At 39.5% G+C, this 12,205-nt stretch overlaps 1 protein-coding gene across 1 annotated transcript in view; it reads right to left on the bottom strand.

Annotated features, from left to right (window-relative positions):
• The window catches only part of PLEKHG7 (pleckstrin homology and RhoGEF domain containing G7), a 33,283-nt gene extending 23,627 nt beyond the window's left edge, over nucleotides 1–9,656 (bottom strand). Inside the window, exons 1-4 of the mRNA XM_072329556.1 lie at nucleotides 9,523–9,656; nucleotides 7,158–7,888; nucleotides 6,060–6,082; nucleotides 1,439–1,566 (exon numbers count right to left, since the gene is read on the bottom strand). Coding sequence (XP_072185657.1) covers nucleotides 1,439–1,566; nucleotides 6,060–6,082; nucleotides 7,158–7,874 — 868 coding nt within the window. The 5' untranslated portion in view covers nucleotides 7,875–7,888; nucleotides 9,523–9,656. The remainder of the gene's footprint in view (nucleotides 1–1,438; nucleotides 1,567–6,059; nucleotides 6,083–7,157; nucleotides 7,889–9,522) is intronic.
• Nucleotides 9,657–12,205: the final 2,549 nt, after the last annotated feature.

Below are 12,205 nucleotides of genomic sequence, written 5' to 3'. Positions count from 1 at the left end.
CTGCTCTTCAGAGGTACCTTGGGTCTATGCAGGTACTTTGGATACTTCATATGAATCTAATAATATTGCTGTAATAGTAAAAATATCATTATCTGTACAGATTAATCTCTTCAGAAGAAGGAATATCTCTGTGAAAAGTCATGCCCATGGGATGACAGCTAGAAAAGTCCCATGAATAAACAATCCTAAAATCCCCAGGCCTCAGAGCAGTCATGGGGCTAGCACAATGGTGCAGGCTGCAATTCACGATCCTCACTGAGGATCAGGGAAGGCTGGGAATCCAGACGTAAGAATGCATGGGTGGGAGGTTAGAGATGCCTAAGTATATTCTAAGCATATTCAATGAGAAATATGTAAAGCTTTTCTGAATTCATGGGCACCCTTCAGGCTTCTGTTTGACTGGGAATTGCAGTTGAAACCATCTCCTTATAGCAATCCCGCTGTACCCCATGCTCTGAAAGTAATGCCTTTTATTTATTTTCATGGAAACTACAATAGAAACAAATAGCACGATAATACTATTTGATAAAACCAATTCTCGGCTACGAAAGTCTATTTTTCAACATAGTCAACACCTTTAGTTGTGCATTTTCACCAGCAACAAACAAGAGCCTGCATGCTGTGCTTGTAGAAAACTGCATTAGTGGAGGTGACCCACTGTTTCCACTGCTGAAATGCACCACTTATTGCCTCAGTGTGACATCTGCTGTCTGGTTTCCTTAAATGTTCAGCAAGTGTCAATGGGTGCCATTATTTTTCCACATGGAAGAATTCAGTAACACACCTTTACTTCATATGCACTTCCATGTCAGATGCTGTTTTGTCAGACTGTCTCTTTGCCGCCATCTGTCACGTGGCAACAAAAGGTAATGGAATGTTGGTGGGAAGATTCAACCTCTAATGTCAAACCACCATCATCTGGCTCTGATGTAGTGAGCCAACATAATAAAATAGGAGGCATTATTTTCAGAGCAGCCCTCATATATTACACAACAGACATTTAAGGAAATTGCTTGCAGGGCTACATTTCAGTGTTGGAAGGTCTCATGAATAACCTGTGGCCATCAGTTGGGTCTGCCATCTTTGTAATTAGAGCACTGATAGAAAGTGAAGCATAAGCCATTCAACATTCTCTGCCTAATGCTGCCCAGGTAGGCATTTATAACTCAACTGATTACAGATGGAAATCCTGGCCTGGGCCCTGGTTGCTGCTGGACAGTGTGGAGGCAACTGCCTAGCCTTCCTCAACTACCTCATACATTTTGCATTCAACCATAATATGAAGGAGAAACTCTAAACTGAGGGGAATTTTATAAAGGGCACTGTAGTCTTTATTGCACCAATCCCTCCTTCCGTCCCTCCTTCCCACCCTATGCATGCACACACTTGTCATATCTGAAATGGGGTGTGGATGAGCGAAGCCCACCCTATGTCTGACCTGCATTTAGTAGCAGGGCTGTGTGGGGCAGGTAGTCCATGGCACTGTCTGACACCAGCAGGTCTCCAGGGAACACCTCGAGTCCTGGCAAGCTCACCACCACGGAGCTACGCCTGCGCTCGGCTGATCTGTGAGATCCAACAACATGTGTCAGCTCTCCTTGTGTGGCTGTGGAAGGAATTCCTGAAGTGCTCCTTGCTGATATGGGAGGAAGGGAGCTAAAAACTGAATGACATTGGCTATGATATAAGGTGTTAAAGGAGAAATGAGAAAAAAACTTCCAAAGCAGAAAATATCCTGTTGTCTTTTCAACTGCTCAGTGTTGCTAAGAATGAGGTGTTTGAGAAGAGAGGCAGCTGGGAATGTAAATACTGCACATTCCTGGGTTCTTCTAAGATTAAGCAACAAACAGGGAAAGATTACAGAACAATTTTGGCATTGGAGTCCACAGAAACATTTAAACATTGTGGCCCTCGATGACGTATGTGTTGATTTTTGAACTTCATGTAACTCAGGTGATATCAGGAAAAGACAGTATAGCAATGAAAGAGTTTATTTTTTGTAATATACTTAACCATTTTGCTAGTTTGTGCCACATTCTTTCTAAATTTTTAAGGTTTTTAAAATTTTTTTTAATTTTTTTTCTGCTAATTCAAATACTTTGTATTTTGAATATAATGTGGCTTAGTCAGCCTGCTGATCTGAAACCAATGCCTCTTTCCAACTATTGTTGTTACCAACAGAGCTCATTGTCCAGGATATAGATCCATCAAGAGGAATGACAGAGGCATTCTGTATCCAGCGGTGTGTTTGTGCCAGAGGCTGCTCGTATTCAAACACAGGAATTATTGGTGCATATCTAAAACCTTCTTGAAATCTCTTATTTATTCATGCCAATACCTAATTAATGGTAGTATCATATGGTTGACTGATGTCTCCTGCTACTGTTCTGCTGTCTACCACTGAGTGATGCAAGCAAAATGCGTTGGATTTCAGAGGGTCAGTCACTAAGTACTTAACTTTTGGTGATCTTTGTAATAAGATGGTTATGAAACCACTTCTGATTCCACTATGTAATCTCTCGGACAGACAGATTATTATACAAGCTAGATGCTGCAGTATAACACAGTATAATTCTGGAAGTTGTCATTCCTGTAATAGGAAATTCAGGTGATTTACTTCAGCTTGGACACACAATTCTTTTTTCCAATGTACTATCAGTCTTTAAGGTATCCAGCTTCAACTTCAGGATATATTTGAATTTATTCAGATAGATAATGGGAAGCATAGCTTCACTGTAACTGAGTCAGGTGTTTCCCTAGACCTAAAAGGCCTGAGCTTCAGAGATGCATAAACAAAGCTCTCATATAGGAACGCAAGCCTGTGAGGTGTGGGAGCACATTTGGATGTGCAACTACAACACACCCTTGTGTGACTGATCACTTACATGCCCAAGTTTTGTACTCATCCCTCACAGATGAAGGCACAGATACAAGTGTCTGTGATTGTTTGGACTGATGCCCATAGACATATTAGGTACACCAAATGCTTTCAGTAATTTTAGTAGACAATTTAAACTACTGAGGTGCTGTGCAATCCATACAGACTCAAACACTGCTAAATAGCAGTGTTTTACCATCTTTTTGTACCTGCAGACCCCTCACAAGGGGAGATGCGATCTGTGCGATAATTTCTCCTTTAAATCTACTTGTTTTGTGAAGCAAGATGTGGTAACTGGCTCACATTACAAAGAGATGAAAAATCATTAAATACACTTTTTTTTCTTTACTCATTGAAGACTCATGGTCTGGAAAAATGATCCTGTGTATGGTTGTTTCTAAGGCATGAAGATTTTCATCTGATTTGCTTTTTAGAGATCTCTGTCCTGCCATGTTAATGATCTTAGCCTAATGAGAGTTTTAGATATCCCTGAGGACAGACATCTGATGTAAATCACCATAAAGGAATACAGCATAGAAGAGGTCCCCAAGGATGGGGATACTCTCATCCTGGAGGCATTCAACGCCAGGATGGATGGGGCTTTTAGAAATCTGCTCTAGTGGGATGTGTCCCTGCCTATATCAGGGGACTTGGAACTAGATTATTTTAAGGGTCCCTTCCAACCCAAACCATTCTATTTTATGAGGTCAACATTTTAGGGTGGCTGTGGTACTGAGATGATAGTTGTCAGATGATGACACTGCTAACCAAATGGTCTGGGGAGGGCATTTGGACTCTGCTTTAAAGACTTTGCAATAGACTTTATGGGCACATGAGATACTGAAAGAGAAGTACTTCAAAATAGCTGAGCCCAGCTATTTGAATTCATTGAAAATGAACATCCTAGCAGGTTCTGAGAAGACTCTTCCCTATCAGGGTGTCCGCAGGATTATACTGAACAGGGCAAGGAGAAAATGAGCTCAGAAGAAATTCAAGATTTTGTTTTATCAACATTTCTTTCCACCATAGCGTTGACTTCAGCATCTCACCCTGTCTCCACCACATGCACTTCTCTCTGCTTCCCCGCTGGTCCTTTTGTTTATTTTGGCTGATTATTTTTAATCAGTGTCAGTTTAGCATGATAACAGAGATGTACAGTCATTAATGAGAGCTGGGTGAGGGAGGCTGCTTAAAATGAGCACTTTTGTCTAAAAGATGGCTTTTGAAAGTATAGCCTGGGAGTGAAGAGAAGAGAGATTCATTAGTACTGATGGACAGCAGTATGTTTTTTCCCTCCAAACGTTATATGAGGTAGTGTTGGAGGAGGGTTGCCAGCTGTCAAAAAGTTCTTCTAAACCGACAGAATAATCTGATATTTCAGCAGATTTCTCTGGCTTTGATAATAGGAAATCAGCTGTTAAGAAGTCAGACTAATGATGTGGATAAAGGAGAGGCTGATTGCAGCCCTTGCCCAGACCTCGGACCAAATTTCACTTTACAAAAAAGCTAAAAGCAGAAAACTGTGATTTTTTTTGTTTTATATTTCCACACACTCCAATACAGGTCAGAATGAGAAACAGAAATCATAGTATATCATCCAAACTCTTTTTTTCCCCATTCTTTCTTGCTAGTGGCCCCAGAACAAAGCTTACAATCACCTCTGTGTGATTTTTTTGCTTTTAAAATGTCTGGATGGAAGCCCAGAGGCAATATCCTTGCTGACATATATTGGGTTCCCTCTGAAGCTGCAAGGCAAGTGACTCCAAGAGAAACTATGTGCATTAAAGATTTAGTATTCTCCCGGTTTTAGCCATTTGCAATTGATATTCTTCAAATTGTCACCTAGTTTGCTACAAATCACACACAAATTCTCACCCCATCAGTGAGCTATGCTTTTATGTATTATAGTTTTGAGTGGGATCAGAGCAGGCTATTCCTGTAATAGGTGCAGAAAGCCTGTTTTCATACTGAGACACAAAGATTTCTTCCTCCCCACCCAATCTCCTTCTCTTTTCTACTGTAAATTCAAAAGGCTGAAGAGTAGGCTGGAAACTACAATTCAGAAGATTGAGGAGACCTCTTCAACAGTGAGCCTGTTATTACGTGTGCATGCACACATCTATTAAACTTTGCCTAGGGGACTGCATTGCATATTGATTCACAGATTGTATGTAATTTTTTCCAACCCTCCCAGTATCAAACACAAATAGACTTGAAATAAAGACTTGTTGGCAAACTGCTGGTGTTAAAAGAGATTTTAACCTCAAGAATGAGTAAATACTGGGACAAAAAGGAGATACAGCTCAACTGACGATATCTGCTGAAACCCATCATGGCACAGTCACAAAAAGCAGTGTACTTCTATTTGCTATGAGGCTTATCTTCTACAAACCTTGCTCATGAGTGCCAATTCTTTTAACATACCTGACTCATCTGCATGCCCCACCTGAAATCTCCAAGGGAATCAGGTGGTATAGTGAACCACCAGAAGGAAAGGTGATGCTATTTATGGTGGCACTACCTTCTAATTTCTTTTCTTTTGGGGAGAAAAATAATTCCATTTCCTTTCTGTAACTGAACATCTTAAGGAAAACCAACATGGCTTTTAATCAAGGTTTTACTTTCTGATGTAAGATCTTGATACAATTCACAGAGCACCTTAACTCGACAGAAAATGCCTATATTAATTTATAAAATTTGAGTATTCTCATTTTCAGATTAACAATCTCTTCGTCCAGCAGCAGCCCTCCATTTGCTTTGCAAATGTCTGAGAACAATATTGAGCTGTTCTGCTGGCTTCTTTGCTCCCCTTTCCCTCCCACAATGTTATGAAGAATGCCACTCAAGATTATGAGATGTTTCACATTCTTTGAGTCGAAATTTGACACTGCTAATCCAAGCAGCTGGCCCTTTTGGCAGCTAGTTCCTAGTGCAGAGCTCTCAGATGATCCAACTGAAATACAGTGTAAAATACTGCTTAACATGACAGGGAGGGGGCTGCCTTTGAAAGAAAATCTCATTAAAATATTTAGTTTAACAAGCTGGTGACACACATTTCTCAAAGTGAACCTACAAATTGAAGTTGAGTTGTGCATATATACCTCACTGTTCAGTTCTTAGAGAAGCAGATTCATTAAAAACATACAGAGTTTGAAGTAAGATGAAACAAATATGTGCGTACCTTTGTGTTGGCAATCCACTCTTCTGAAAGAAAGTGAGATATTTTTGTTACTTGGTCAGAAAGCAAGTAATCTGATGTGAAAAATGATGATTCGTTAAGAGAAATGTACTAGAGAAACTTAGCAGCTAATTATTTCCACTGTTGTGGAGAAATGAGCAGGACTCACTTGATATTCAGAATATTTTCAATATTTGATGGGGGGAAAAATCGCTTTGGTGTGTGGCACAAAACTAACCAGTTGTAAAGAGTGCTACACCAATGTGACACCATCCAGGTTTGGTGAGACAAGTAGGTGCTTTGTGTGAGGCTGAAGTCAAGCATGTGTTTTAATTTAGCTGCTTGTAGAAGTAACACAGGTTCTTTAAGAGTAGATCTGGTAGCAAAGCTGGCCTATGCATTCCCTCTCTTGTTCTCAGAATAGAGCCATAGGGCATAGCTGAACAGTAGAAAGGTGGAGGGTTAGCTCTTCCCTTGCTTCTTTCCCGTTACTGATTCCAGCACTCACTGCACCAGTGTTTATTTCTTCAGAAAAGATTATACAATTGGGTGCTTGCTTTTGGAGCTGAATATACCAGTGGAGGGGGACAATGAATGACAGAGCTGGGTAAGTGGAAGTAACGAAAGGGAATGGCATCTGTCTTAAACCTTAAGATCTGTTTTAGTAGCAGCAATCCTTAAGTTCAACAGTTTTGAGTGACTTCATTCTTGGTTGTTGTGGGGCTACTAATGCTATAAAGTAAAAAAGAGCACAGAACTGCATTGGCTTTGGAATAATGCTGCAGATGGACCCAAGAAGGAAAATAACACCCTAAAACCCAAGTAGACCCTGGTTAAATTATCTGGTCTTTTTCTTTCATAGCCCCACAAACAGTTATATTGACCATCAGAGTGAATGGACAGGGGTGGGAAGTAGTGGCTGTGCATAGGAGTTGGACAAGGCCAACTTGGTCACTGATATAGCTATAACTGTGCACTCTTTCTGCAATAAAACATGGGCTGGTTTGCAATTCAGATTAAGAATTAGGCCATAATGAAGCAACACTGAGTACATGATCTTGAAAAGAAGGCTATGTCATCCCATCATCCCATTGTACATACCTGGATACCCTCCTGTGACATGCAGCTGAAGCGGGGGAGTCTCCTGGGCAATGTAGCAGAGTTGGCTTGCCAAGAATTTTGGAGCATCTCCTTGGGAGTGCCATTGCTGAGAAGATCTTGGCTTGGTAACTTGAATTTGGGGTTGGCAGACTCTGGGTCTGCTAAAGTCGTCTCAGTCTTTGCTTTGGAAGACAGTAATTTCATGTTGACACAAGAAGGCAATGACAGTGAGGAGGACTTTGTGCACCAGGGTGGAATTTTACAAATATGGTGGAAAGAGCCTGTGTATTCCGTTTGATTCCCCATCTGAGCTGTGTCAGAGGAGTCCTGACATATCGGTGCCTGTGAAGCAGAGGCCATCCTTAATCTCCTTAAGGTTGGAGAAGTGGAAATTCTGGCCAGAGCATGCCGGTCGAACTGGAAAGCTGTGTGATGGCTCCCAGTGCACTCCTCTGTTGGAAGCTTCAGAAGTGAAGAGTCAGTATACCCTAGTCTTTGAGTACAGTCAGCTGGCGGTGTAGTGGTGTCCATATAAACTGATACTGGTTGTGTTTCACAAGGACTGAAGGCATCTTCTGGACTGTTGCTTTCAGACAAAACAGCATTTCCTTTATGAAGCTCACTTTCCTTGTTTAGAAGATCCATGCTGATGCAGATTTCTTTTGTCAGGTTTGGAGTATAATCAGAACTTGCTTGTTGCATCTTTCTTGACATCATGAAGATTTATATCTCTGTGCACCAGGGAAGCATGATCAGAAAAGGTTCTTAGGGTCGTGTTGTATGAATTTTTATATAGGAGAATATGTCAGCTGAAAAAGTCTAAACAAAATAACACAGATATGTGCTCTAGTACAGAAACTATCACCTGCAGTTTGAATCTTGTTTAAATGTGGATTTCAACAGCTTTAGGACTTTAGTTTTTCTTCTAATCATGAGTGTGCAAGCAGTGTCAGCATCAGTCAGCAAAACTAATTGGATGGTAATTTGGCTGTGTATTTGGGAACTGTGTTCATCTAGTGCTGCAGCCATCTGATTTCCTGTTGCTACTCCCCCATGAATAAATGAGACTGTAAATCTGCTGTACATGGAATAAAACAGAAGTCCACTGGCTCTGTAGACTCTACTGGTTGCTAAATAGTTTACATACAAACGCTCATTACTTGCTGAAAGCTTATGCACATACAATGTAACACTGATGTAAGGTGAGTCTAATCGTTCTTTTCATCAGGAAAAGTGTTTTCTTGTAAATGTCAAGTTCACGTAATCAACTAATGAAGAAAACAGTTTATCAAAGTACCTTACGTCTTGATCGATGGTTAAATAATACTCTATGACTCACAAGGCTCTATTTTAAGATGTTTTGTTGACTAGTCTATCTAAAACTGAACTAGCATTTCAATTTGTAACTGGTGACTATTAAGCCTCTTCAAATTCTGTAATTTGTCCGCTTCTTTTGCTAAGAGGAATCTTAAAGCTGTTCATGATTTCTGGCTTGTCTGGGTGCTTTTATTTCTTAGAATGAGTTTATTCACGTGTATGTTAGCTTTTTGCTTGAGCTATAGATAGAGTTTTGAGTACTTATGTAATCCCATAAGACTGATTTTATTAAGTGATAAGAAACAAATGCTTTTCATCAGGTTGTCTGGTTCAAAATGCTTCTTTTTACAAACTCTTTAGTGGGTAGAAGACAGTCTTTCAAATGTTTGCATGAAGCAATAACATATTTCTATGGTGGAATTATCTTCATTCACAGCCACAGTGAATAGCCCAAATATATTAGCATCTATACATTCTTCTTTGGTAAATAAATGCTATTTTCACCATATGCTCATTAAAATGGACATAAAAATCACATTCTCTGTTTATCATCAGTGACAATAATAAAAAAACCAGCTACTATTTTTCAATTCTGAGCATGATATGATTGCACAGCACTGCTGTGAGATTTGCTATTATTGCTTTGCGATTCTTTAAGATGTGTTTTGTGAAGCGCAATCATATCTAGGTTATATAACAAAGGGAAACGACTGATCATTGTTGGGCAGGGAGTCTCTTTGCTTTTTTTATTAAATAGCCACTTCTTCCCCGTGGAGAATTTTGTAACTGGGTACGGAATTTCCAGATACTCATGTGAATAGAATTCTGTTGTAGAAATAGAAAACATTAAAGAGACATTTAAACTACAAAGAATACAAAAGAAAAAGTCCCAAAAGATAGATGTAAAACTGTAATAAAAATATTTTTTAAGGAGAAGCTCAAGGAATAGTTCTTAAATATTTTTGCAGCAAAATATTTGTAAAGAAAATGCATTGTAACAAATTCCACACACACTCAGAAAAATTTCAGTGTATGTGATTAAACTTACCAAGCTAGCTAGGTGAGGATTTACCAGCTCCCGGAATGCAGTATCCTTTTCACGTACAATTAACTTTTCATCAAGTGCTTGATTAATTGCATTGAATAAGCTTAGAGGCAGAGACAGTGTTTTCTCTCTTGAAGCCTTCTTCCCGAATGCCGGTATAGGGAACTAGTTTTTCTTCTTGTAGATTTGTTTCCAGGGGATTTGTTTATCAGGTCAGACGGAAGTAGCTTCAGGATCAATGCCCATTTACAAATGGTAACACGATCCATACATTTTATTAAACTTAATTTCATTTCTAATTCTTTTTATACTTTTCACATGGCTAAGTTTGAGAGATCTCAGTCACGCCTACAATAAACTGCAAGGGGAGATGAAATACCTCCACCTCCTCAGTAACCCCCCTTTTTTTTGGCTTGTCTTGATTCATTCAGCTGGATCTAAATATGCAATATTCATCTTCTGTGGAAGAGTAGTAGTGCTATATTCCTTGGCTACATTATTTCCAATCAGATTTTAGTATTTGCAAGTGTGTTGGCTGAGTGATTCTGAACACAGACAGATCTTAGTACTGGAATACCCATAGTTCTTATTTCCCCTGTTCCTGTCAGTCATTGCATTTATGTGTAGCACATAAGCAGGTACATCTGCTGCCTAATTGAAATCTTCTGAATGTACTTAAAATCTACTGCTATGATTTTAGTTCCATGTATTCATATTATGTCAAAATATCTAAGTAGACCTCTGCAAGGACCAGTCCCCAAATTAGTACAGGATTAGCTGGACTAGATTCTAGTCCCGCTCTTAGAAACCTCATCCTAAATCTAATCCCAGTTTCTGAACATCTAATCATTCAAATATTGCTTTTCTTTTGCCTACATGCAGTCAAGCGGATAACAGATGTGGCAGGGTGGGAAAAAGGGCTGTTGATAGGACAGAGCAGTCAATTTGTTATCTGGGAAATAGCATTTGTTTCAGAAAGATGGGCCTAAATTGTAGAATGCTCCTGAAAGGGTATATAGGGAAGAGTAAGTATCATCAAATACTGATACTGATTTTTATTTATTTATTTATTTTTTTACAACTTCATATATAGTTTTGTCACCTCTCAACATCTTCATCGGTAAAAGACAGTTAACCACTTGCTCTCCTATCATTCACAGAGCATCAAAGAGGTTATATATATATATATATATATATATATATATATACACATATATCTACTGTCAGAGACAGGACAGTGATAAACAGAGGTATATTTGATGAATGACCTGGGAAACACTGTGCTGGCTGATGAATTCTTAGCTGAGTTCTGTTAAAGTTCTGGTTTGTTCTCTGTGATTTTGGGGTTTCAGAGCACATCTGGTTACCTTCATCACTGTCCACATTTAAGCAAAACTTTGATTTTGTGATGTCCACCTGTTGAAGGGACAGGTTTTAATTTCTGCTTTCTGTGTCTCTGGAGTTGCTGAGCTTCCCAGGCACTTGATGAGTGGATACCTGAAAATTAGCATTGATTAGGGAAAAGATGATGATTCGAGTTCTATTTTCTGAAGAGGAAGTTGGGTTTAGGAAGAGGACTGCTTTTTGGTTGTATTGCCTGGTGTTTTCTGGCTGATGAACTATATAATGAGAGGTGGTATGTGGTATGTCTTGGGACTGTGAGCCCAGGCAGCCAGAATACTGAGCTATTAGGGCCCAGTTGCTGGGAGCTGCTCTTCCTTTAGCCTATGGCCTGCTTTAGAACATCTTAAACATGACTGGAACATTGGGCTGTAGCTGAAGAAATGAGAACCCAAATTCTAGAAACAGCACTGGACTTTGCAAAAATTAATGATCAGGAAAGAGAGAAATTAGTTCTTGGTTTGGTCTCTGTTTCCTTCTGTGCAGGAATTCAGTTCCATTGGATTTCATGTTAGTGTTCTAGTACAATAACCCACACCCAAGCCTTGGTAGCTGCCATGCAGGGTCCTTTTGCAAAGTGACAGTTGGATAAATACTAGTAAAGAAAGAAATTAGAGAGCTAGTTGAGCTTAGGGCTGGTGTAGGAGCAGCCACACTGACTGAAAGTAACTGTGCAAAAATAACTCCTTCCTGCTTTCTAACCCAAAACAGCTGAGGTCCTGCTTTCTGTATACTTAGCCCTTGAATTGCTCTTAACAGACTCATAGCACAGATGCTGCTGACATCAGCTGCAGCTGTAAGTGCTCAGCTCTCTTGGTAGTCAGACTTCAGGTCTCAAGTCAAGGACCCTGAAAAAAAGGAGTATGCACTCTGTGAGAACTTATAAAAACTCAGTTTTAATAACCTAGAGAGCAGAAAACAAAACAAAAAAACAACCAATGAAACAAAAATAAATGAAAACAAAAACCAACCAAACAAAAAAAAAACAAACACAACAAAACAACAACACACCCAACCATGCAATAGATGAAAAGACAGAATCCACTTCTATAGGGAAACATTAACATGAAAACTCCCTTTCTCTCCCTGTGAGTGCCGGCTTCTGTAACCTCATGATTCTCAGCTTTTGAACAAATAAAGAGCAGTAATCCAAAGACAGCAATCTCCTATTTTCCATAGTACTTATTCATTAGGACATCCTGTACCCTGAGGAAGGGTCCCATCCAACATACAGCATCTATGTATGATTAAGACCTGTCCTAATGTTAGAACTGTGTGAAATGGG

Source organism: Excalfactoria chinensis, chromosome 1 (genome assembly GCF_039878825.1).
Source record: "Excalfactoria chinensis isolate bCotChi1 chromosome 1, bCotChi1.hap2, whole genome shotgun sequence".
NCBI classification, from domain to species: Eukaryota; Metazoa; Chordata; class Aves; order Galliformes; family Phasianidae; genus Excalfactoria; species Excalfactoria chinensis.
The sequence above is the reverse complement of the archived record's forward strand: the minus strand, read 5'-3'. Positions and strand labels throughout refer to the sequence as shown.